The sequence below is a fragment of the Chiloscyllium punctatum genome, chromosome 18 (assembly GCF_047496795.1).
Source record: "Chiloscyllium punctatum isolate Juve2018m chromosome 18, sChiPun1.3, whole genome shotgun sequence".
Classification (NCBI taxonomy): domain Eukaryota; kingdom Metazoa; phylum Chordata; class Chondrichthyes; order Orectolobiformes; family Hemiscylliidae; genus Chiloscyllium; species Chiloscyllium punctatum.
The window spans coordinates 81,541,652-81,568,988 of NC_092756.1; the positions used below are offsets into that span (position 1 = coordinate 81,541,652).

The window sequence follows — 27,337 nt, forward strand, 5'->3', positions numbered from 1 at the left end:
TGCCGTCATTAAAGAGTCATAGAGATGTACAGCACAGAAGCAGACCCTTCGGTCCAACCCGTCCATGCTGACCAGATATCCCAACCCAATCTAGTCCCACCTGCAGCACCTAGCCCATATCCCTCCAAACCCTTCCTATTCATATACCCATCCAAATGCCTCTTAAATGTTGCAATTGTACCAGCCTCCACCACTTCCTCTGGCAGCTCATTCCATACACGTACCACCCTCTGTGTGAAAAAGTTGCCCCTTAGGTCTCTTTTATATCTTTCCCCTCTCACCCTAAACCTATGCCCTCTAGTTCTGGACTCCCCTGACCCCAGGGAAAAGACTTTGTCTATTTACCCTATCCATGCTCCTCATAATTTTATAAACCTCTATAAGGTCACCCCTCAGCCTCCGACGCTCCAGGAAAAACAGCCCCAGCCTGTTCAGCCTCTCCCTATAGCTCAGATCCTCTAACCCTGGCAACATCCTTGTAAATCCTTTCTGAATCCCATTAGATTCCTGCAGTGTTACAGTGATTACATTCCACTGGTTGCAAAGGGCTTTGAAGGAAACCTTGTGGTGAGGTGGACATGTCCCTACCTCTGATCCAGGGGGGGTTTGAGGTTAAATCTGACCTACTCCACACCTGTGTGATAACGTCTCTGAACTGAATCATAAAATCCCCAAAGATGTGCAGGGTTGGCCATGCTACGGTGCTGCAGTTGGGTGGGATAGCCTTTGGAAATGCGGGGTTATGGAGTTAGGGGAGGGGGCAGTGGGTTCTGAGTGGGAGGGTCAGGGTGGACTTGATGGGCTGATTGGCCTTCTTCCACACTGTTGGGATCCAACGTTTCGACAAGGGGTGATTGTGTCTGGGGTGGAGATATTGGGGGGGAGCTGGATCCCCCCGTGGGTTCCTTAGAGATCATTGCTTTCTAACCATACCCTTGCTGATTAAATAGGGCAGAATGTACAGAGGCATCTGGAATTATGGACTCTCTTGCTGGGGGGGAAGGTAATGTCATGATCTGTCTGTGATGGGGCCAGTGGGGCTCCCTGTTTGGAAGGGGACCGGACTGACAGGGTGATCTGGCTGGGAGCTGGGGGGGCCAAGGGGGTTATGGTTTGGTGGTTGAGCAAGGGGTGCATTACTGCAGCTGCACTGACCAAGTCTTTCCTGGTCTGGTGCGGCTGGTTATTAAAATATTAAAACTCAATGACACTCTCCGAGAGAGCCAGATGTGGGGGACATTGCAATGTTAAAACCCCCCAAAACGCCTCCGTCTCACGACGTGACCTGGTTGACCCTCCCAGTGAGCAGGACACTGTCCACCAGCGCCTGGCTGGGCTGCAATAGCACTGGGAGAGAGTGGCTACACAGGGGAGAGGGGACACTCTGAACAGACACAGAGACATGTGTTAGAGATGGGGACCGGATCGAGAGAACTCACACTCACACTCACAGACACGGACACACACACAGACACACACACTCACACTCACACTCACAGACACTCACACACACACACACACACACACACAGACACGGACACGCACACACTCACACTCACACTCACACACACAGACACACACACAGACACACACACTCACACTCACACACACACACGCACACACTCACACTCACACGGACACACACACACTCACACTCACACAGACACACACACTCACATTCACACACACAGACACAGACACAGACACGGACACACACATGGACACACACACACACAGACACAGACACAGACACGGACACACACACGGACACACACACAGACACGGACACACACACACACTCACACACTCACACACACAGACACAGACACACACAAGGACACACACACACACATACACACTCACACACAGACACAGACACACACGCAGTCACGGACACACACAGACATGGACACACACAGACGCACCCACACACACAGACACAGACACACACGCAGACACGGACACACACACAGACACACACACTCACACACACACAAACACGGACACGGACACACTCACACACACAGACATACACACAGACACGGACACACACATGCTCACACACACACGCTCATACACACACAGACACAGATACACACACACTCACAGACACGGACACACACACACACACACACTAACACGGACACACAGACTCGCACACACAGACAGATATGGACACACACACACTCACACACACACACACAGACATGGACGCACACACACTCACACACACACACACTCACACACACACAGACATGGACACAGTCACACACACAGACACGGATACACACACATGCACACACACTCGCACACACAGACACGGACACACACACAGACACACACACACTCACACACAGAAACACAGACACACACCCACATGCACACACAGACACACACACACACAGACACGGACAGACACACACACAGAGACAGACACACACAGAGACAGACACACACACAGACACAGACACACACACACAGATACGTACACACACACACACAGACAGACACACACAGACACGGCCACAGACACACACACACTCACACACACAGAAACACTGACACACACCTACATGCACACACAGACACACACACACACACACACACACAGACATGGACACACACACACACTCACATACACAGAAACACTGACACACACCCACATGCACACACAGAGACACACACACACAGACACAGACACACACACACTCACACAAACACACAGATATACACACACAGACACACAAACACACACACTCTCTCACTCACACACACATACACACTCACCCTTTCTCTCACTCTGCCCCCTGCCCATAGCCCTCCCCATCTGGGTTACCAAGGTGGGGGGTGGGGGGTGGGGGGGGAGGGGGGGTGCGGTGAGAGTGAGGGCCAGCCTGTCCGTTGAGGTTTTCCCGAGCTCCAGGTGATTGGCCGGGCTGGGAAGGAGGTGGGGGTATTGAGGCCGGGCCCTGTGCTGACGTGTCGGTGCCTGGTGTCCACACGTTCCTCACCTCCAGGAGGTGGCCTTCAGAGTGAGCTCAGGGACAGGGTGACCAGGAGGGTGACCGAGCAGTGCTCCTCAGGCTCCAGTGGCTGCACATCCCCACGGAAATCCTGGTCTCTCGGCACATTCCATCGGCCGTGGCCATGGTGCCTGTGTTGGCAGTGCTGTCCCTCCAATCTCCAGAGCTGGAGGACCGGGCACTGCCATCAGACTGGGCCTGGGGGAGGGGGAATGGGGGCAGATGGCATTGAATCCGGAAGAGATGGCATCATTGGAACCTACAAACGAGGAACATACTGCATTCACATAGCACCTGTCACACGCTGGCGGGTTTGTAAGAGGAGATATTGGCTTTGTCTCCCTCAAACCGAAAGGCAGTCTCACTTCGGAGATCCTCAGGGAGTGGGCACCATTGGAGGGTCAATGCTGAGGGAGTGGGCACTGTCGGAGGGTCAGTGCTGAGGGAGTGGGCACTGTCGGAGGGTCAGTGCTGAGGGAGTGGGCACTGTCGGAGGGTCAGTGCTGAGGGAGTGGGCACACTGTTGGAGGGTCAGTGCTGTGGGAGGGGCACTGTAGGAGGGTCAGTGCTGAGGGAGTGGGCACTGTCGGAGGGTCAGTGCTGAGGGAGTGGGCACTGTCGGAGGGTCAGTGCTGAGGGTGTGCCGCACTGTCAGGGGGTCAGTGCTGGTACTATGGGAGGGTCAGTGCTGAAGGCGTGGGCACTGTCGGAGGGTCAGTGCTGAGGGAGTACCCTCCCCATCCTGGGGTGCCCTTTAAATACTGACACACTCTCAGAGAACCCCTCCCTCCCCCACCCCCGTGTCGACCTGCCCTCCCTCCTCCTGGCTGTCACACGGTGTTCTGCTCAGATTCAAATGGTTCTTGTACTGGAGGGGTTAGTAACACCAGCTGCCTGTGCCTGAATGGTCACAGCCCGTGTTTCTGAGCCTCAGTCTCCGGTAGCTGGCACAACACTGGCACTGAGCGAGTCAGAAATAACAGAGAGGAGGTTTAATCTCACGGTCAGGAAACCATCGCAAACTCTTTATTAGAACTGACGACCGTATAAAAACCAGCAGGAACTGAGAGGCTCCGAGTTCCTGTGAAACTGTGAGGAGTCAGTGAGTTGGAAGCTCTGTATTTGATGTGATGACAGGGCAGTCCTTCGGGTCATAGTAATTAACACAGGCAAAGCCAGGGACATGCCAAGCTTCACCTACGCTAAGAGGAAATGCCACTGCATGGCATGAGCCTTCGTGGGTACTAAGGCGATCTGATCAGCTTTTGATGGAGGGGGAGGGCAGAGAGAGGCAGCTGGACAGTAACAGCAACTTGCATTTTTATAGCACCTTCCAGCAGAATCCCAAAGCCCTTCACGTGATTGTGGTTGCCTCAAAGGAAGATGACGTCAGTCACAGGACAGTTACCGTGTGGGCTAGGAGGCTGTCCAGTCCAACACGTCCTCGTCTGCTCTCTGCCAGGGCAGCTGCCCCACCATCCCCCAACCCACCCGCACCCCCATCTCCCCTAGCCCCTGCAGTTTTCTCTCTCTCCCTCTTTTAGAAATTTTTCCGATTTCCAATGAGGAGAACATTCTCGGTCATGACGGTGGGTAGCGAGTTTTGAGAAGATTTGTAGCTCAGGTTGAGGTACTGGATGTCAGTTTGCTCGCTGAGCTGGAAGGTTTCGGTGACAAAACGTCTGAAAATGAACCTTCCAGCCCAGCGAGCAAACCTACATTGATAAAGGTGGGTTTTTATCATGCTGTGAAATGAGGACAGAGTGTGGGAGAGGTTTGAGGGGCCTGATCGTGCTGAGTTAGGCTTTTACAGTAGGCCTCAGCCTTTGGAGTAGGCCTCAGCCTTTGGAGTAGGCTTCAGCCTTTGGAGTAGGCCTCGGCCTTCGGAGTAGGCCTCAGCTCTCCCTCCTGGATGTTAGCTCTCGACTGGCTCCTGTGTTAAAATGGAGGCCTGACTATTGGGTTGATTAGTAGATTCTGAGGCCACATCTGGTCAAATAACCGCAAAGATTTATCGTCTGGTTTTCACCCTGGAAGAGCATCTGCTGTCAGCAGCTGATTAAACCTGAGCAGGAATCTGTGCCTTCTGGAGGAGAGCAAATGATAATAATATTTCCTAGTGTTGACAAACAATTGGATACCATACAGACTGCAGACACAGGATCTGGATCTGTCTTTGAGGAAGTAGAGGGCTTATAGATAATCTTTACAACACGTCCTATCCCCAGTGTTGGGAGGTACAGGTAGTTCTTCTATACGCAATGGTTGCTTTCTTGAGCAAGCCCGCATTATAGAGAGACCATGCTGTAGAAATTTCGCTTAAAGAATTGGTAATATAATCGCGTTACAGCCAAAATGTGTTTTAAAAGTTCACACTTTAGAAACAGCGTCCCCAATTCGTCAATCGCATTGCAGTGCATTCGCGTTAGTGAGACATGTATTACAGCTGAACGATCTGGAATGGGTTCCAAACTGCATACCCATGATTCCATAGAGACCAGTAAGGCCTGCAATTTGCCTCCCGATAGCCAGGGAGTGGATCGGGGTGTGAGCTGGTCAGACCTGGCGAGAACAAGGTTTGAACTTATTTTGTGTGGGAAGTGAGCGTTGCTGGCTGGGCCCAGCCTTTATTGCCCCGTCCCTAACTGCCCCTTGATAAGGGGGGGGGGGTGGTGAGCTGCCATCTTGCACCGCTGTGCTGTGGAACGACTCACAGTGCCCAGAGTGAGGTAACTCCCTCGATGGTTCTAGGGAGGTGACATACATTCTGGGAGTGGGAAGGTGCCCCTTTGCATTTGGTCCCGGGACTTCCCCCCTCCCAAGGGGTCTCGGGTGAGGGTGGGGAGCTTGGAACGGAAATTCCAACATGTCTGCCGAGTTGAGCTTTCAGGGACGGGTAGTGTTCCGTCTCTCGAAGCGAGAGGGAAGCTCAGATTGGAATGGGAAGAAACAAATTTAACAGCGAGTGTCAAAACAGCGAGGCAGGAATTTGTGAAAGGTCTGTTTATCGTGTAGCTCGAGAACTGTAAAGTGTAAACTCTCTGCAGTCCTCACAAGTGTTTGCTGTTAAGTCGATGCATAATTATAACGGGAAGCATTGTGTGGGTAATATCTACAATAAGTTGAAAATGGTTTGGACCTTTATTACTTAGGCAGGTTCCTTATTGGTGTCTTCACCCACGCCGCTCGAATATTTTACAGAGGGACTGGTGAAGATTAAGGCCAGCAGTTAGCTAGGGTCACCAAAGTGTTCTGGCTGAATCTTAGCCTTCCCTCAAAGTGACTCCAGCTCCTCCTGATGCGCACTGTTTGTTCTGGTCACCAGTCACATGACACCACGTTGGCCAATCCATCTAGAATTAGCAGCCCACAGTGCAGAGCCATGCTGTTCAACCCCTCTATGCCATGCTAGAGTTCATACCACATATGCCCACTCTGTGTCATCCCACTGTGGGGATGGCGTGGTGGCTCAGTGGTTAGCACTGCTGCCTCACAGCGCCAGGGACCCACGTTCGATTCCACCCTCGGGTGACTGTCTTTGTGGAGTTTGCACCTTCTCCCCGTGTCTGCGTGGGTTTCCTCCGGGTGCTCTGGTTTCCTTCCGCAGTCTAAAGATGTGCAGGTCAGGGTGAAGTGGCCATGCTAAATTGCCAATCGTGTTCAGGGATGTGTAGGTTAGGTGCACTGGTCAGGGGTAAATGTAGAATAATAGGGTAGGGGAATGGGTCGGGGTGGGTTACTCTTTGGAGGATTGGTGTGGACATGTTGGGCCGAATGGCCTGTTTCCACACTGTAGGGAAGGTAATCTGTGTTAACATATACTGCTGTTTTAGAGTCATGGAGTCAAACAGCCTGGAAACATTTCCTGAACTAATCTTGTCCCATTTGTCTGCATTTGGCCTATATCCCTTTAAACCCTTCCTACCCACGTACCTATCCAAATGGCTTTTAAGTGCTGCAATGTACCCGCCTCCACCACTCCCTCTGGCAGCTTGCTCCGCCCTCTAGGGGTGGGCAATTAATACTGGCTCAGCCAATGACCTCCTCATCCCTTGAATTAATTTTCAAAACCTGAAAAATCCAACTCGCCCACACAAAAACCCATCTGGGGAAGGAAACTGCTGTCCTTACCCGTTCTGGGCCTACACGTGACTCCAGGCCTACAGGTACAGGTGAACCCTTAACCTTTTACTCACTGGTGGGACGTGGGTGTCACTGGCTGGGCCCAGCATGTATTGCCCGTCCCTAGTTGCCCCTTGTGAAGGTGATAGTGAGCTGCCATCCTGGGCCAACGCAGTCCATATTGAGTAACTGCCCTCTGATATGGCCCAGGTATGTCTCTCAGATTCAGGGCAATTAGGGATGGGCAACAAATAATGCCCCTTTCACTCACCCCCCCCCCCCATTAAAAAAGACTGTCCTAAAACAGGATGCTCAAAGTTGAAATTGTAATTTTCCCAATTTAGCAATCGACTGGGAACTCCAAATCAGAAAATGTTATTCCAAGCACACCCCTGACTCATTGGCTAAAGGAGACATTGTTATCCATGGCTCCGGGAGTAAAGGTGGGAGAGTAGCTCAACTGGGGGTACTGCTCTGCCAAACAGGGCCTGGAATCTGACCTCGACTTAAGAGCACCTTCAACCTCTGAACTTTAACCTTTGGCACTCCCCTGCCAACTCCGACCACGCAGCGAAGGGTTTGACCTACCCACACTGCTCCTCGTTGTTCTCGGTGTGAGGTTGTCAGCGATGGGGACCTGAACGCTACCAAAATTCCCACCATGTTCGATGTAGTCCACGGAGTGATGGCTCTGCTGCTTCAGCAGATCAGTCAGTGCTCTGGAGACAGAGAGAGAGAGAGAGAACTTCGCTAACAAACTCCAATTTGAAGAGACCATCCACCCATTTCTCTAAACCTGTCCCCATCCCCATCCTGACCAAATAGCTTTGCCAGTAGCTCACTGCCTTCAGAAAATCAACCTCTGCCTGTTCTGTCCCCCAGCGAGTTTTGAGATGATTTGTAGCTCAGGTTAAGGTTCTGGCTGAGGTGGAAAGCTCATTTTCAGATGTTTCGTCACCATTCAAGGTAACATCTTCAGTGGGCCTCCGGACAAAGCACTGCTGGTGTTTCCTGCTTTCTATTTATATGTTTGGGTTTCTTTGGGTTGGTGATGTCATTTCGCGTGGTGGTGCCATTTCCTGTGGTGAAGTCACTTCCGGTTCCTTTTCTCAGGGGGTGGTAGATGGGGGTCTAACTCGATGTGTTTGTTGATAGACCCCATTTATCACCCCCGTGAAAAGGAACAGGAAGTGACTTCACCATAGGAAATGGCACCACCACACGAAATGACATCACCAACCCAAAGAAACCCAAACATATAAATAGAAAACAGGAATCATCAGTAGTGCCTCATCCGGAGGCTCACTGAAGATGTTACTGAATCATGGTGATGAAACGTCTGAAAATGAATGTTCCAGCTCAGTGAGCAAACCGACATCCTGTTCTGTCCCCTCTCGGACAAAGTGAGACTTCACGCTGACAGTGAGGCGTGCCTGACGTAGTTAGGACTGTATGGTTCAGGGTTATACGGGGCGATACCATTCCTCACCCAGCTCAGTGATGGTTTTAGCTGGTGATAGACCCATACTGAAAACAACTAATACTGGGGATCACAGTGGGTCAGGCAGCGTCTGTGGAGAGACAGCAAGCCAACGTTTCGAGTCGAGATGACTCTACATCAGAGTTGATGTGAAGTGTGAAGGGGGCAGCATTTATACAATGGGTGGGGGGGGGGGTGCGGGAGTGGGGGTTGAGTTCCAGAATTGAAAGGATGTTGATCTTGCAGATTTAGTGAGTGGAACGGCAGAATGATGGTGTGTCTAACTGCCAGACTGGGACAGATAGACAGTCCCACAGGGAGGGGTGAGGGGGAGTGGGGAGAGAGGACATGGTGACAGAGAATGTAACCAATAAAACCAAAGGAAAGGGAAGGAGTGGGAGTGGGGGTCACAGTTTAAAGGGGTTGACCTCAATATTGAATCCAGAAGGTTGTAAAGTGCCCAGTCTGAAGGTGAGATATTGTTCCTCCAGTTTACGCTGGGATTCACTGGAACACTGCAGCATGTCAAGGGCAGACACATGGGCATGTGTGCAGGACACTGTGGTAAAATAACCGGCTGCAGGAAAGGTCAGGGTCCTGCTTGTGCACAGGCCGGAGGTGTTCCACAGAACATTGGAGAGGCCTCTCCTGGAGTACTGTATCCCATTCTGCTCGCCTTGTTCCAGGAAGGAGATTATTAAAGCTGGAGATGGTTCAGAAGCAATTTCCCAGGCTGTTGCCAGGAATGGAGGGTTTGAGTTATAGGGAGAGGCTGGATAGGCTGGGACCTTTTACACTGGAGTGTAAGAGGGGTTTATAAAATCATGAGGAACATGGATAAGGTGAATGGCATGTGTCTTTTCCCTGGGGTGGGGGATTGCAAAACTAAGGGGGATATTTGTAAAGTGAGAGGAGAAAGGTTTAAAAAGACACAAGGGGCAACGTTTTTACACAGAGGGTGGTTCATGTGTGGAATGACCTTCCTGAGGAAGTGGTGGATGTGGGTACAGTTACAGTGTTTAAAAGACATTTGGATAAGGACGTGGATAGGAAAGGTTTGGAGGGATAGGGGCCAGGAGCAGGCAGGTGGGACTAGTTTAGTTTGGGAACATGGTCAGTTATGGACTGGTTGGGCCGAAGGGTCTGTTTCTGTGTTGCATTTATTTATTTAAATTAAACTCCATCTGCCACATCTCAGCCCATTGGCCCATCTGGTCCAGATCCTCTTGTACTCTGAGGTAACCCTCTTCGCTGTCCACTACACCTCCAATTTTGGTGTCATCTGCAAACTTACTAACTGTACCTCTTATGTTCATATCCAAATCATTTATGTAAATGACAAAAAGTAGAGGGCCCAGCACTGATTCTTATGGCACACCAGTGGTCACAGGCCTCCAGTCTGAAAAGCAGCCCTCCACCACCACCCTCTGTCTTCTACCTTTGAGCCAGTTCTGTATCCAAATGGCTAGTTCTCCTTGTATTCTGTGAGATCAAACCTTGCTAATCAGTCTCCCATGGGGAACCTTGTCGAACACCTTACTGAAGTCCATACAGATTACATCTACCGCTCTGCCCTCATCAATCCTCTTCGTTGCTTCTTCAAAAAATTCTAATCAAGTTTGTGAGACATGATTTCCCACGCACAAAGCCACGCTGACTATCCCGAATTAGTCCTTGCCTTTCCAAATACATGAAACACCTGTCCCTCTATCTGCCACTTCTCAGCTCATTGGCCCATCTGGTCAAGATCCTGTTGTACCTTGAGGTAACCTTCTTCACTGTCCACTACACCTCCAATCTGCAAACTTACTAACTATAACCTCTTATGTTCACATCCAAATCATTTATATAAATGAGGAAAAGTAGAGGACCCAGCACCGTTCCTTGTGGCACTCCACTGGTCACAGGCCTCCAGTCTGAAAAACAACCCTCCACCACCACCCTCTGTCTTCTACCTTCAAGCTTTGTGGAGCTACACAGGGAATGTATCACGGAGCTAGGGCGTGGTACTGCGCAGTGAAGCCAAATAGTTCCACAATGAAATCACAGAGCACCACGGACCTTGCCCCATCTCACAATTAACAATATGCCTATTTTGGTTCAGATATTAGTTCCTGCCTGAAGCATTGACACAGCAAAACAAAATGTATATTTAGATTTCAGCGGGATGCCTGTCGCCCACTGTTTCCCCTTTGATTTTGCTGTGCTCATGTGGATCTTCCAGCTGTGTGACCTTCCCAACACGACACAAAAACAACACTTCAGCAACAATTCTGAGGGTTTATCGTCTGGTGTCCTCCACTTTGCTCCCTGTCTCTCCTGAGGCTGCTGTTTCTATGGTGACGAGTGAGGCCGAGGCCCAGAATGCACCTCAATGTAGGCTCTACGGCTTCAAAATGTATCTGCAACCTCATGGTATAGCTCCAGTCGGGACTCTAATGGCTGATGATATGGGCTGATCCCCAACGGGCCCTGTGTTACTGCTCAAGGCTGGCATGTGGCCACCCTGGGGGGTGATCAGGTTGTGACTGGCATGGGCACTCCCGTCCAGCCTGCCATCCAGACTGAATCCCAGCAAGGACTCACCTCAGAGGCAGGAACTCTGACCTGTTTGCTCTTCTTCTCTGCGTTCTGGTACAAGGAGGTCAAAGGTGGGAGTTCCACTCCTTCTTGGAGTGGGATCTGTAAAACCTGGCACAGGGCGGTGAACAGACCAGGAACCGTCCTCTGCAGCCTGTGGTTTACTGGGCAATGTGCTATCCATGGGCAACCCGCAAGACTCCTGCATTTACTGGGGAAGAGTGAGATCACTACAAAGACGGATGCTCAAATGGACGATGGTCTAAAGGCCAAGATTCAACATGGGTTTACAATCACTTGAACATATTGATTTATTTCTGATAAAATGCGAATGTGGCATTGATATTATTTGGCACAATTTGTATCCCATTAACCTGCACTAATGCTCCTCCAGGAACTGCATGGTCTCTCATTGCTGTTAGTGGAAGGTTGCTATCCTTGGAATGGACACTCAAAATGTCCACACTCAAAATGGTCAAACTCAAAATGGTCACTCACAAAATAGCCACCGAAAATGGCCACACTCAAAATGGCCACTCACAAAATGGCCACTGAAAATGTCCACACTCAAAATGGCCACTCAGAAATTAGCTGTTTGCCTTAATGCCAGTTGTTGCTGAGGTCAAAGTAGTTCATTATATCTGAAGTGTACTGGTTTCAGAGCTGGTAAATCCTGATATAAATGCAAGCTGTTGCATGTACAGGTTTTAACAGCTCTGCCTCAAGTCTTTTCTCTACCTATCCTTCACAACTGTTAGAAACTCAAAAAAACTATTTTGAAATTCTGTCCCAAAATCTTGACAGCCTGAGACCTTAACCCTGGTTGCTTGGAAGGACTGTTGGGACAGCTGTCTGGCTGTTTGAGGTTAAAATCCAGTCTGTCTGATCAGGGGGATGAAATGGTGCCTCTATACAATGTCCTGGTCAATATTCCTTCCTTAGTCATCACCATGCAATCGATTAAACCTCACAGAGTTCCCAATGCACTCTGAAGCTTCAAAAAGTACAGCCCTTTTAACATTAAAATTGAATGACTCTTTTCAACTGAGCCAGACTTAACACGTGTTTGAAACAAACTGAGAACGTTGGAGAACCTCAGCAGGTCTGGCAGCACAGGAACAGAGGAAATCAGAGTAATTCATCCTTTTCAGTCCAATCCACCATTTTACGTGACCACGGCTGATCTTATCCTGGTCTCTACTCTCCTCTCCTGCCTGCTTCCCCCCCCCCCCCACCCCAGCCCTTAATCCCACTTTTCATCAGAAATGTATCCATTACTTTACTGAATCTGTTGATTAATTCTGCCCCCCCACTGCGCTCTGGGGAGATGAGTTCCACAGAGTCACATCCCTTGAGGAGAAGAAGTTCCTCCCCATCTCAGTTTGGAACCCACCTCCCGTCACTCTCTACCTGTGCCACGTGGGGGAAGATCTCACATCTACCTTCTCAATCCCTTCTAGGCCTCAGCCAGATCCCCCTCATCCTTCTGAGCTCAAGCCCAAGATGTTCAACCCCTCCTCATATGACAGCCTTTTCAGCTCTGGAACCAACCTGGCGACCCTCCTCTGAACTGTCTCCAATGACCCCACATCCTTCCTCAAGTAAGGAGACCAGAACTGGACACAATACTCCAGCAGTGGGCTCACCAAGGCCCTATATACATAGAACATTAGAATATAAGGACTAGGAGCAGGAATAGGCCACCCGGCCCATCGAGCCTGCTCCCTCACTCAACATGGCTGATCTTTTCGTGGACTCAGCTCCACTTCCCCACCCTCTCACCCTTGTTGTTCAAAAACGCCTATCTCAGCTTTACTGAAATAGCGTCAACTGCTTCCCCGGGGCAGGGAATTCCACAGATTCACAACCCTCTGGGTGAAGAAGTTCCTTCTCAATTCAGTCGGAAATCTGCTCCCCCTAACCTTGAGGCTTTACCCTCTTGTCTTAGTTCCACCTGCCAGTGAAAACACTTTCTCGAGGTCGATCCTATCTATTCCCTTCATAACTTTATCCGTTTCTACAAGATCTGCTCCCCCTCCCCTTCTTCTGAAATCCAATGAATATAATCCCAGTTTATTCAGCCTCTTCTCATGAGCCAAACCCTCTCAACTCCGGAATCAACCTGGTGAACCTCCTCTACACCCCGTCTCATGCCAGGATATGTTTGTAACAAAACTACTTTTACTTTTATAATCTGGTCCTTGTGCAATAAATGCCAGGATTCCATTTGCCTTTCTGATTAGATGCTACGCCTACAGACTCACTTCTTGACATTCCTGCACCCAGATCCCTCAGCCCTGACGCACTTTAAATCCACTTTCCCACCTCAATAATAATTTGCCTTTGCATTTTTCCAGACAGCCTGATTTATTCTGACACAGGCTAATCTAGTTTGACTCTTCTTCAGAAATTGAAATATTGACTCCATTTCTCTCTCCTGCCAGACCTGCTGAGTTTCCCCAGTCTCCTCTGTGCTAGTTTCCAATTGACACCATTCCGCTGGTGTTGCGCCTTTGTTTGAGCGTGTGGTGCGTCTCTCGCTGCCAAACAAGAGCCTTTGTGGATTGGTCCACGATTTCAAGTCGAAGAGAGTGGTGCTGGAAAAGCACAACAGGTCAGGCAGCCTCCAAGGAGCAGGAGAATTGACGTTTCGGGCAAAAGCCCTGCATCAGGATAGGATCGACTTAGAGAAAGTGTTTCTACTGGTAGGTGGAACTAAGACCGGCTGTGCTTTTCCAGCGCCACACTCTCGATTCTGATCTCCAGCATCTGCAGTCCTCACTTTCTCCCTGTTCTATGATCTAGACAAGCTTCTCTAGGATTAATTCACTCACTCACTGAAATGTTAATGAATTCGGTCATGGTATCTGTGTAAGGCAGGAGAGCAAGCTGAATGTGAACTGGCAATTTACAGGTGGAGAGCCATCTTCGCTTTGGCGTAACGGTCAATTATTCATCGCCCTGTCACATCGCGTCTATTCCCATTGGAGTGACAGCAGGACTTGCAACCATTGAAACGCATTTATCGCTGAGCACTTGGCCGACATGTCTGGGGGGAGGGGGAGGGGGTGTTGGGGGTCAGTCACAACCACCCCCTCCCCGACAAAACTCCCCTCACCCCCTCCTGAGAGGTCAGAGACCTGGGAAAAGAGGGAAATCGCATCGACAGAGCATTGGATTGGGAAGGATTGCATTTATGTAGTGCCCTTCGACACTCCCCCTCCAGCCCAGGGGCACCTTTGAAGTATTGCGACCCAGTCTAATCCCGGCTTTAAGCCAATACTGATCCCTGTAGAGTCATCGAGATGTACAGCACAGAAACAGGCCCTTCGGTCCGACTCCTCCATGCTGACCAGATATCCCAACCCAATCTAGTCCCACCTGCCAGCACCCAGCCCATATCCCTTTCTATTCATATACCCATCCAACTGCCTTTTAAATGTTACAATCATACCAGCCTCTATCAGTTCGTCATCCTACACACGCACCACCCTCTGTGTGAAAAAGTTGCCCCTCGGCTCCCTTTTATATGTGACCCCTCTCACCTTAAACTCTCTAGTTCTGGAATCCCCTCCCCTGGGGAGCAGACCTATTTACCCCCATGGTTTTATAAACCTCCATAAGGTCACCCCCTCAGCCTGTACTTTGAGATGTCAGTTGTCAATAGTGTTTTGGATGGGGGCTATTTCTGTCGAATTCAGTGTACCCTGTTATCTCCTCCTCACCTGAAACATCGACTATACCATTGACCCATCACGTCCCCCAGTAACATGTTTTTTGATTAGATTAGATTCCCTACAGTGTGGAAACAGGCCCTTTGGCCCAACAAGTCCACACCGACCCTCCAAAGAGTAAACCACCAAGACCCATTTCCCTCTGATTAACACACCTAGCCTATGGGCAATTTAGCACGACCAGTTCACCTGACCCACACATCTTTGGAGTGTGGGAGGAAACCCACGCGGGGAAAATGTGCAAACTCCACACTGACGGTCACCCAAGGCTGGAATCGAACCTGGGACCCTAGTGCTGTGAAGCAGCAGTGCTAACCACTGAGCTACTGTGCTACCCTATATGAATAGGAAGGGTTTAGAGGGACATGGGCCAAGTGCTGGCAAATGGGATTAGATTAGGTTGGGATATTTGGTCAGCATGGATGGGTCGGACCGAAGGGCCTGTTTCTGTGCTGTACATCTCGATGACTCTACAGGGATCAGTATTGGCTTAAAGCTCGGATTAGACTGGGTCGCAATATTTCAAAGGTGCCCCTGGGCTGGAGAGGGAGTGTCGAAGGGTGTTACATAAAGGTAATCCTTCCTAATCCAATGTTGTGTCAATGTGATTTCCATCTTTTCCCAGGTCTCTGACCTTTCAGAAGAGGGTGAGGGGAGTATTTTCAGGGAGGGGGTGGGTGTGACTGACCCCCAATGCTCCCTCCCTGTTTTGGAAGCATTATTCTCTCGTTTACACATTTTTGTTGCTGGCAATTCACTGATGGACCTACCATGATGCCTTGGACCTCCCATAATGCCTTGTTCCTGGACAATGTGTCCTCAAAATCTGACCGCCATTCAAGAGGCTTGGCATTTCTCATTTCGAGTCAGGCCTTTGTCCTGTCGTGGTCTTAACACACCCCTGACCCCATGGCCATGCCCCTTCTTCACTTGCCCAAGCTCTAGCATGGCATCCTCGTGGAAAATGGCTCCCAGCCTCCTTTTCGGGATTCTAGGCCTCGCTCATTGGAAAATTCCTGGGGCAGAGGAGTTTCCAGAGGGCAGACAGGTGAAGGAATGCCACCTGAGTAAATGCCTACAGGCTCATGGTCTGAGGATAATTGCCTTTGCTTCAGCTTTTGGGGTGGAAGACACCAGCCTCGTACCAGATCTTCAAGAGAGTCGGCGGGGGGTGGTGGGGGGAGTGGGGGCAGGAGTGAATGCAGCGGCCATCACGAAGGAGAAGGTGTTGGGGAGGCCGAGAGGGCCGGGGTTGGGTAAGTCACCCGAACTGGATGGACTACACCCCCCAGTTCTGAAGGGGATAGCTGAGGGGGTTGTAAAGGCAAAACAAAAACACTGCAAAAGCTGGAATCTGAGGGTGACGAGCAGGAGGCTGGAAGGGAGGGATTGTAGAGGGATTGGTGGTGACCTATCAGGAACCCCTGGAGGGTCCCGGAGGACTAGAAAATAGCTAGTGCGACACCCCTGTTTAAGAAGAGAAGGAGGCTGGAAATGATTGGCCTGTTAGCTCTTGGGGCACAGTGATAGTGTTCATACTTCTGAGGCAGGAGGCCTGGGTTCAAGTCCCACTAGCTCCAGAGGGGTGTAATAACATCTCGGTAGCAGGTTGGTTAGCAATATCTAGGCCGGTTAGCCTGACCTGGCTGGTTGGTAAGATTTTGGAGTGCCATTATTAAGGATGAGATTGCAGAGCAGTTGGAAGTGCACGGTAACATCGGGCTGAGTCAGCACGGCTTCATCATGGAGAGGACATGGCCGACAAATCTGTTTGAATCCTTTGAGTCAGTATTGAGCAAGGAAAAGAACGGAGAGCCAGTTTCCGTGATCGATCTGGAATTCCAGAAGGCCACTGACAAGGAGCTGCAAAGGAGGCTGCTAAATAACGGAGGGGCCAATGGTGTTCGGGGCAAGGTACTGGCATGGAGATGGGATTGGCTGACTGGCAGAGGGTGGGGATAAAGGGATCTCTTTCAGGATGGCAGCCGGTGACTAGTGGAGTTCCACAGGGGTCAGTGTTGGGAACACAACTGTTCACGTTATACATGACAGTCGAGAGTGTGGTGCTGGAAAAGCACAGCAGGTCAGGCAGCATCTGAGGAGCAGGAGAATCGACATCTCAGACATATGCCCTTCATCAGGGAAAACCACACTGTTTTACTCTGATCTCCAGCATCTATAGTCCTCACTTCCTTCGTGTTCATGTTCTACATAACAATCTAGGCAAAGGAACTGAGGGGATTGTTACTGGGTTTGCTGATAGTGGAGGGACAGGGCGTGTTGAGGAGGTGGGGAGGCTACAGAAGGACTTGGACAGGCTGGGAGAGTGGGCAAAGAAGTGGCAGATGGAATACAGTGTGGGAACGTATGAGGTTATACACTTTGGTCGGAAGGATTGGGGAGTAGACTATTTTCTAAACAGGAAAAGGCCTCAGAAATCTGAAGGACAGAGGGACTTGGGAATCCTAGTTCAGGATTCTCTTACAATGAACATGTAGGTTCAGTTGGCAGTTAGGGGAGAAAATGCAATGTTACCATTCATTTCAAGAGTGTTAGAATACAGGAGCAGGGATGTACTGCTGAGGCTATATGAGGCCCAATGGTCAGACCGCATTGGGAATATTGTGAGCAGGTTTGGGCCCTGTATCTAAGGGAGGACATGCTGGAAATGGAGGAGGTTTACAGGAAAGATCCCGAGGATGAGGGGCATGTCATATGAGGAACAGATGAGGATTCTGGGTCAGTACTCGATGGAGATTAGAAGGATGGGGGGGGGGATCTGATTGACACTTCCAGGACACTGAGAGGTCAAGGATAGAGTGGGACGTGGAGAAGATATTTCCATGAGTAGGAGAGACTAGGACCCCAGGGCACAGCCTCAGGGTGAAGGGATGACCCTTTGGAACTGGGATGAGGAGGAATTTCTTCCACCAGAGAGTGGGGAGTCTATGAAACTCATTGTGACAGAGGACAAGTCATTGAGTGACTTCAAGACAGAGACAGATAGGTTCCTGATGGGTAACAGGGTTACGGGGAGGAGGCTGGAGATTGGGGTTCAGAAATATATCAGCCATGATCCAACAATGGAGAAGACCTGATGGGCCGAATGGCCTCATTCTGATCCTGTATCTTATTGTCTATAAAACTCATGTTGCCATCCAATTTTGTGTAAAAGCTGTTCCCTGCCAATTTTGCTGAACTATCGTTGGGAGTTGAAATGGGATGTGTTTCCCTTCTCGATCTTTTGTGTAACCAAGTGAGGCCCGCCCGTGATTTCTGTTCCCCGTTTACCTGGGGTACAGTTACTCGTCCTGAGCACCAGAGAGTTGGGTCTGTCACCAGTGAGATGACACTGCTTTCACTCGCGCTGTCCAGCCCAGGTTTTACATCAGAACAAAACAGGCCCTTCAGCCCATTGAAGTTGTCCTATCTTTCCCTTCATCCTTGTCCATCTAAGGGTCAGCGCCTTTCCTGTGAGCGCGCGGGCGGATGGCATTTAGCAGAAACGGAGAGAACCGCAGAGGCTTGAAATCACAAACAACAACAGATGTTGCTGGAAAAGCTCAGCAGGTCTGGCAGCGTCTGTGAAGAGAGAAACAGAGTTAGCGTTTCGGGTCGTCAGAACTGAGGAAGGGTCACTGGGCTTGAAACGGTAACTCGGATTTCTCTTTGCCATGGCGGCACAGTGGCTCAGTGGTTAGCACTGCTGTCTTACAGCACCAGGGACTTGGGTTTGATTCCAGCCTCGGGCAACTGTCTGTGCGGAGTTTGCACATTCTCCCCGTGTCTGTGTGGGTTTGCTCCAGTTTCCTCCCACAGTCCAAAGCTGTGCGGGTCAGGTGAATTGGCCATGCTAAATTGCCCGTAGTGTTAGGTGCATTAGTCAGAGGGAAATGGGTGTGGGTGGGTTACTCTTCGGAGGGTCAGTGTGGACTTGTTGGGCCGAAGGGCCTGTTTCCACACTGTAGATAATCTAATCAAAGCTGCTGAGCTTTTCCAGAAACTTCTGTTTGGTTTTGGCTTTTAGCAGAGTCTGTAACACACCATGTTCAATTTTCAACTCCTGCTTCAATTTGCCTAACTCCTTCAACAGCCTTGAAAATTCGTGCTGAAATTCTCTCCCGTCTACATTCTGATGTTTTGTATTCACACACATTCCTAATCTTCAGCATTTCTTTTCCTAGGTGATGAAATTCCGCGGTGAGATCTGATCTTGGGGGTTTTATATTAGCTGCTCTGACTTCTGTAGACTTCAGTGTGGAGAAGGTGGCGCTGGAAAAGCACAGCAGGGTCAGGCAGCATCCGAGGAGCAGGAGAGTCGACGTTTCGGGCAGGAGCCCTTCATCAGGAACGAGCTTTGGCCCGAAACGTCGATTCTCCTGCCCCCTCGGATGTTGCCTGACCCTGCTGTGCTTTTCCAACAACACACTCTCGACTCTGATCTCCAGCATCTGCGGTCCTCACTGTCTCCTTCTGTAGACTTCAACCCAGTGTAACATTTTGAAACAATTATCTCTCCTCAGTCAGTTCACCAGAAACCATGATCAGGTTTTTCCTAAATTCACCCACTTTTAAATCTGTGCACTATTTTGAGATATTGTTTTGTTTCCTGTTAAATTTCTCAATTTATTAGGACTTACTTCATAATCTATTCTGAGTTGGACATATGTTCACTGTTCACTCATTAAATCTTTCCACTCACGTCCCTTTTTGATGAGCTGTTTCTGATGTTGCTGTCTGATTCGAAATGTTCGTTAGTGTGTTCAAGCAGGTCATGACCATGAGGGGTTGCAATGGCATTGTCAGGGTTACCCCAGTCAATACAAGACCTTTCCTGGTTTGATATTTAATCTCGCCGTGTTTTCTAGTCTGTTTCTGATTCCGAAAGGGTTAATTCTGCCCGCTGAGGGTTGGTTTTTTGTGAGTGTTTCCTACAGAATGGTCGTTGAACAGCTGTTTGTTTGTTGGTCAGGGAGGATCCCCGTGGCGATCGGGGAAGGAAGCAGCAGAGCTCATACACTGAGTCTCTGTCCTGTTCTGTTCAGCTTTAAGATGATCGAGTCATAGGGATGTACAGCACGGACACAGACCCTTCGGTCCAACTCATTCATGCCGACCCCAGATATCCTAAATTAATCTAATCCCATTTGCCAACATTTGGCCCATGTCCCTCTAGACTCTTCCCGATGCATTTTAAATGCTGGAATTGTATCAGCCTCCACCACTTCCTCTGGCAGCTCGTTCCATATGGAATTAAAAGTCTAATGATGACCACGAAACCATTGTGGTTAAAAATAAAAGCCTAATATAAAAGAAAAAAAACTGATAGTTTCAGCATTTGACAGGGTAACACACCAAAGGCGGCTGCATGAAGATAAAGGTGCACGGCATTGTGGGTAATGTATTAGCATGGATATGATTGGTTAACCAACAGGAAGTAAAGCATGTGGATAAATGAGTGCTATTCTGATTGACAATCTGTAACTGGTGGTGTGCCTCAGGGATGAGTGTTGGGACTGCAATTATTCACAATCTACATTTGCAGTTGGGGACCATATGTAGTGTGTCAGAGTTTGCAGATGACACTAAGATGCGTCTTAGCGTACAGTGTGCAGAGGACACTGAAGGTCTACGGAATGATAGAGATAGGTTAAGTGAGTGGGCAAGGGTCTAGCAGCTGGAGTACAAAGGTTCGGGGGGGGCTGGGGCGTGCGCCAAGACCTGGGAGGAGCGGATCAGGAAGATGAGACAGAAACTAGGCAGATGGGGGCAACGGTTGCTCTCCATCGCGGGAAAAAACCTGGTCATCAGGTGTGAGGTCCTCTCAGTATTGCTATATGTGGCACAGGTCTGGCCTATCCCCAGGACCTGTGCCGCCGCAGTCACCCGGGCCATCTTCCAATTCATTTGGAGATCAAAGATGGACCGGGTCCGAAGAGACTCTATGTACAAAGACCGGTGCAATGGGGGAAAAAACACGCCCAATGCCACCCTCACCCTGATGGCCACCTTTGTGTGTGGCTGCATCAAGCTGTGCGTGGATCCCCGGTACGCAAACACCAAGTGTCACTACGTACTGAGGTTCTACCTGTCCCCGGTGTTGCGAAGGATGGGCCTGGCCTCGCTGCCGCGGAACGCTCTGAGTAGTTGGACCGTTCCGTATCACCTGTCCTTCGTGGAGAAATTTATGAGGAAAAACACCTTTGACCACAAGTCCATCAGGAAGTGGTCAGCACGTAGCGTCCTTGAGACCCTTCGGGAAAAGGAGAGGGCGGATCCTGTCGAGCGGTTCCCTGAGCAGACTGTCAAAGCCATTTGGCAGAATGCCTCATCGCCAGAACTTTCCAACAAGCACCAAGACGTGGCTTGGCTGGTGGTGAGAAGGGCTCTGCCTGTGAGATCCTTTATGCACGCCCGGACTCTCTGCCGCACCGCACGCTGCCCTCGAAGTGGCTGCGGGGGGGACGAGACTGTCACACACCTCCTTCTGGAATGTGCCTATGCAGAGGAAGTCTGGAGAGGAATGCAGTGGTGCTTGTCGAGGTTCGTCCCGAGCAGCGCCGTGACGCGGGACTCCGTGCTCTACGGCCTGTTCCCTGGGACTCACACCGAGACGAACATTAACTGTGCCTGGAGGATCATCAACTCGGTGAAGGACGCTCTCTGGGCGGTCCGAAACCTGTTGATCTTCCAGCTGAAGGAGTTGACCCAGACCGAGTGTTGCAGACTGGCACATTCCAAGGTCCAAGACTACGTGTTGAGGGATGCGCTGAAGCTTGGGGCAGCTGCCGCCAAGGCGCGGTGGGGAAAGACCACCGTGTAAGATCGGCCTGCCTAAAGAAGAACAGGGGGCCCATGCGGACGTTTTTTTGGGCTCTGCTGACGCCTCAGCTAAAAATGTAATCGTACAGGCAAGTAAATAGGAATGATTACTCTGTTTTCGGTATGCAAAGAAATGGAATCTTTACAGATGTTTGGCAAGTCCAACTGTACAGACCATTAAAGTATTTTATGAATAAAGTATATTTTTGAAATTTAAAAAAGTGTTGCAACGTCTCAGCTAAATATGTGGATACATGATTGATAAACGTACAGACCTGTATATAAAAATGATAAATTCTGATCTCTGTATGTAAATATTTATGTATGTGTGGCATGACCAACTGTACAGACCATCAAATTATTTTATGAATGAAGTATATTTTTGAAATATAAAAAATGTTGGGAACTGTGAGGCCATCCATTTTGATCGGGCTAACAGCAAAATGGACTGTTATTTAAATGGTGAGAGATTGCTGCTGTGCAGAGGGACTTGTGCAAGAATCACAAAACATTGGTTTGCAGCTGCAGCAGGTGGTTAAGAAGGTAAATGGAATATTGTCTTTCATTGCTAGAGGGTTAGCGTTTAAAAGCAGGGAGGTTATGCTGTACCTGTATAGGGTGCTGGTGAGGCCATACCTAGAGTGCTGTGCACAGTTTTGGTCTCCTTACTTGAGAAGGATGTACTGGCACTGGAGGGGGTGCAGAGGGGGTTGATTCCAGAATTGAGAGGATTGGCTTTGAGGAGAGACTGAGTAACCCGGGATTATATTCATTGGAATTCAGAAGAATGAGGGGGGGGGGGGGATCTTATACAAACATATAAAATTATGAAGGGAGTAGATCAGATAGAAGCAAGGGAGGTTATTTCCACTGGCAGGTAAAACTAGAACGAAGGGGCATACGCACAAAATAAGGGGGGGGGGCGGGGGGGGGGGGTACAGTAAAGGAAGTGAGGGTTAGGGTGAGAGGGCGGGGACGTGGAGCTGAGTCCATGAAAAGATCAGCCAAGATGGGAGTGAATCGTATGGGTGGTTCAGACGGCCTACTCCTGTTCTTATGATGCTGGAGAGCTGAACCAAAAACACAAAGTGTTGGAGAACCTCAGCAGGTCTGGCGACATCTGCAGAGAGAGAGAAAAGTAAGGGTTAACGTTTCAGGTCCACTTCTGAAGGAGGGTCTCCTGGACTCGAAAGGTTAACTCTGAAACGCAGTGATTTCTATCACGGAAAACCTCACAGGGTTCATCCTTTTAGGAATGAATTCTGGGGTGAGTACACCTGACTCCAGATCCACTGAATCTTTGGAACGTCAGTTAAAAATTCCCACGCACCGCCTCCTTCAGCAGCACTCCAGAAGCTAGTGCTTCCAAGTAAACCTGATGGACTGTAACCTAGTGTCATGTGATTGTCCACCCCGGTCCAACATGGCCCCTCCACATCTGGAAATACTCGTGCCGTCAGCAGCCGCCATGAGATTCGGATTTGGGGTTTGCAGAACACTCTCTGATTCTGGATTAGTGGTGCTGGAAGAGCACAGCAGTTCAGGCAGCATCCAAGGAGCTTCGAAATCGACGTTTCAGGCAAAAGCCCTTCATCAGGAATAAAGGCAGTGAGCCTGAAGCGTGGAGAGATAAGCTAGAGGAGGGTGGGGGTGGGGAGAAAGTAGCATAGAGTACAATGGGTGAGTGGGGGAGGGGATGAAGGTGATAGGTCAGGGAGGAGAGGGTGGAGTGGACAGGTGGAAAAGGAGATAGGCAGGTCGGACAAGTCCGGACAAGTCATGGGGACAGTTACTGAGCTGGAAGTTTAGAACTAGGGTGAGGTGGGGGGAGGGGAAATGAGGAAACTGTTGAAGTCCACGTTGATGCCCTGGGGTTGAAGTGTTCCGAGGCGGAAGATGAGGTGTTCTTCCTCCAGGCGTCTGGTGGTGAGGGAGCGGCGGTGAAGGAGGCCCAGGACCTCCATGTCCTCGGCAGAGTGGGAGGGGGAGTTGAAATGTTGGGCCATGGGGCGGTGTGGTTGATTGGTGTGGGTGTCCCGGAGATGTTCCCTAAAGCGCTCTGCTAGGAGGCACCCAGTCTCCCCAATGTAGAGGAGACCGCATTGGGAGCAACGGATACAATAAATGATATTAGTGGATGTGCAAGTAAAACTTTGATGGATGTGGAAGGCTCCTTTAGGGCCTTGGATAGAGGTGAGGGAGGAGGTGTGGGCACAGGTTTTACAGTTCCTGCGGTGTCAGGGGAAAGTGCCAGGATGGGAGGGTGGGTCATAGGGGGGGCGTGGACCTGACCAGGTGGTCACGGAGGGAACGGTCTTTGTGGAAGGCAGAAAGGGGTGGGGAGGGAAATATATCCCTGGTGGTGGCGTCCGTTTGGAGGTGGCGGAAATGTCGGCGGATGATTTGGTTTATGCAAAGGTTGGTAGGGTGGAAGGTGAGCACCAGGGGCGTTCTGTCCTTGTTACGGTTGGAGGGGTGGGGTCTGAGGGCGGAGGTGCGGGATGTAGACAAGATGCGTTGGAGGGCATCTTTAACCACGTGGGAAGGGAAATTGCGGTCTCTAAAGAAGGAGGCCATCTGGTGTGTTCTGTGGTGGAACTGGTCCTCCTGGGAGCAGATACGGCAGAGGTGGAGGAATTGGGAATACGGGATGGCATTTTTGCACGAGGTAGGGTGGGAAGAGGTGTAATCCAGGTAGCTGTGGGAGTCGGTGTGTTTGTAAAAAATGTCAGTGTCAAGTCGGTCGTCACTAATGGAGATGGAGAGGTCCAGGAAGGGGAGCGAGGTGTCAAAGATGGTCCAGGTAAATTTAAGGTCAGGGTGGAATGTGTTGGTAAAGTTGATGAATTGCTCAACCTCCTCGCGGGAGCACGAAGTGGCGCCAATGCAGTCATCAATGTAGCGGAGGAAGAGTTGGGGAGTGGTGCTGGTGTAATTACGGAAGATCAACTGCTCTACGTAGCCAACAAAGAGACAGGCATAGCTGGGGCCCATACGTGTGCCCATGGCTACCCCTTTGGTCTGGAGGAAGTGGGTGGATTCAAAGGAGAAATTGTTAAGGGTGAGGACCAGTTCAGCCAAACGAATGAGAGTGTCGGTGGAAGGGTACTGTTGGGGACGCCTGGAGATGAAAAAACGGAGGGCTTGGAGGCCCTGGTCATGGCGAATGGAGGTGTAGAGGGATTGGATATCCATGGTGAAGATGAGGCGTTGGGGGCCGGAGAAACAGAAGTCTTGGAGGAGGTGGAGGGCGTGGGTGGTGTCTCGAACGTATGTGGGGAGTTTCTGGACTGGGGGGATAGGACAGTGTCGAGGTAGGTAGAAATGAGTTCAGTGGGGCAGGAGCATGCTGAGACAATGGGTCGGCCAGGGTGGTCAGGCTTGTGGATCTTGGGAAGGAGGTAGAACCGGGTAGTGCGGGGTTCCCGGACTATGAGGTTGGAAGCTGTGGGTGGGAGATCTCCTGAGGTGATGAGTTTCTGTATGGTCTGGGAGATGATGGTTTGGTGATGGGGGGTGGGGTCATGGTTGAGGGGGCAGTAGGAAGAGGTGTCCTCGAGTTGGCGTTTGGCTTCAGCGGTGTAGAGATCAGTGTGCCAGACTACCACTGCGCCCCCTTTATCCGCTGGCTTGATGGTGAGGTTGGGATTGGAGCAGAGGGATTGGAGGGCTGCGCGTTGTGAGGGTGAGAGGTTGGAGTGGGGGAGGGGGGACGACAGGTTGAGGCGGTTAATGTACTGGCAGCAGTTGGAAATGAAGAGGTCGAGGGCAGGCAATAGGCCAGCGCGGGGTGTCCAGGTGGATGCAATGTGTTGGAGGTGGGCGAAGGGGTCCTCAGAAGGTGGGCAGGAGTCCTGATTGTGAAAGTAAGCTCGGAGGCGGAGGCGACGGAAGAATTGTTCGATGTCACGGCGTGTATTAAATTCATTGATGCGTGGACGGAGGGGGATGAACACTCTCTGAGTCTAGGAGATGCTACTCGAGGGACAATACCTCCACCCTATTGCCTCCCTACGGAACTAATCCCCCCTCTATCAGTGAGTGCAGCTCCACACATTGTGCAGTACAGCCTGGGATGGAGAATTAACACCAAACTAACCAGTCACATCAGTATCTGAACAATGAATTTTGCAGAGCTCTGACCAGCTGTACTAATCTACACATTTTGTTAATGAGCAAATGTTTTTCTTTCCTTTCTTGTTTGGCTGTGAATCTTATGTGATAATTAACTACAAATAGCTTTCGTCTTTAATACTCTGCTGTCCTGTTTTGCTGAATATTTTCTTTGCCCAGAGAGCTGTGACTCTTTGGAATTTGCCACCACAGAGAGTCAGTGTGGTTAAGGTGGGTGCTGATGGGTTCTCCATTGGTGGTGACACACAGGGTTATGGGGATGGGCTGGGGATTGTACCCAAATGCATCAGGACTTGGTCATGGGGGGGGGGGGGGAGTTGGTGGTGGCACGGTGGCTCAGTGGTTAGCACTGCTGCCTTGCAGCTCCAGGGACTCAGGTTCGATTCCACCCTCGGGCAACTGTCTGTGTGGAGTTTGCATATTCTCCCCGTGTCTGTGTGAGGTTTCCTCTTACAGTCCAAAGGATGTGCAGGTTAGGGTGGATCGGCTGTAGGAAATTGCCCCATAATGACCAGGGATGTATAGGTTAGGGTGGATTGGCCGTGGGAAATTGCCCCATAGTGCCCAGGGATATGCAGGTCAGGGTGGATTGGCCATTGGGAAATTGCTCAGAGTGTATAGGCTAGCTGGGTTAGCCACGTAGGGTTACAAGGATAGGTAGGTGCTCTTCAGAGGGTCAGTGTGGACTTGATGGGCCGAATGCACCCACCCCACCCCCCAACCCCCACGCTGTAGGGATTCTATTCTTTCATTTCCCAAAATGCCTGCATTGGTTCTAGCTCTCTCTGTCTCTCCCTCAGCTTCGAATAGAATCAAAGCCCATCTTAAAATAACTAGCTGTGGGAGAGCTCCTTCGTCAGTTGTGTGAAAGACACCAGCACCAATCGATGGAGCACCTCTACCGCGCTGCAGAAAGCAAGTGATGCAGTTCTGCAGCACTGAAGGTGGCCCTTCAGTCCACTGTATTGGTGCAGGCTCTATGGAAGAGCTCTCCAAAATACTGTCCTGCAAAGTTTTTTTGTTTTATTTAGATTCCCCACAGTGTGGAAACAGGCCCTTCAGCCCAACGAGTCCACACCGACCCTCTGAAAAGTAACCCACCCAGACCCATTCCCTTCACCTATATTTATTCCTGACTAACGCCCCTAACACTCTGGGCATTTCCCAAGGCCGATTCACCCTGACCTGCACATCTTTGGATTGTGGGAGGAAACCGGAGCACCTGGAGGCAACCCACGTAGACACTGGGAGAATGTGCAAACTCCACACAGACAGTCATCCGAGGGGGGGAATCGAACCAGGGTCCCTGGCACTGTGAGGTAGGAGGGCTAATAACTGAGCCACCGTGCCACCCCACGTTATTCTGATTTGATTTATTATTGTCACATGTACTGAGATAGAGTGAAAAGTCTTGTTTTGCGTGCTATCCAGATAAATCATAC

At 50.3% G+C, this 27,337-nt stretch overlaps 1 protein-coding gene across 2 annotated transcripts in view; it reads right to left on the bottom strand.

Annotated features, from left to right (window-relative positions):
• Positions 1-27,337, bottom strand: part of LOC140489243 (protein shisa-9-like) — a 130,132-nt gene that overhangs the window by 39,423 nt on the left and 63,372 nt on the right. For both annotated transcript variants that reach the window (XM_072588576.1, XM_072588573.1), the window contains exon 3: positions 7,734-7,864. In XM_072588576.1, coding sequence (XP_072444677.1) covers positions 7,734-7,864 — 131 coding nt within the window. The remainder of the gene's footprint in view (positions 1-7,733; positions 7,865-27,337) is intronic.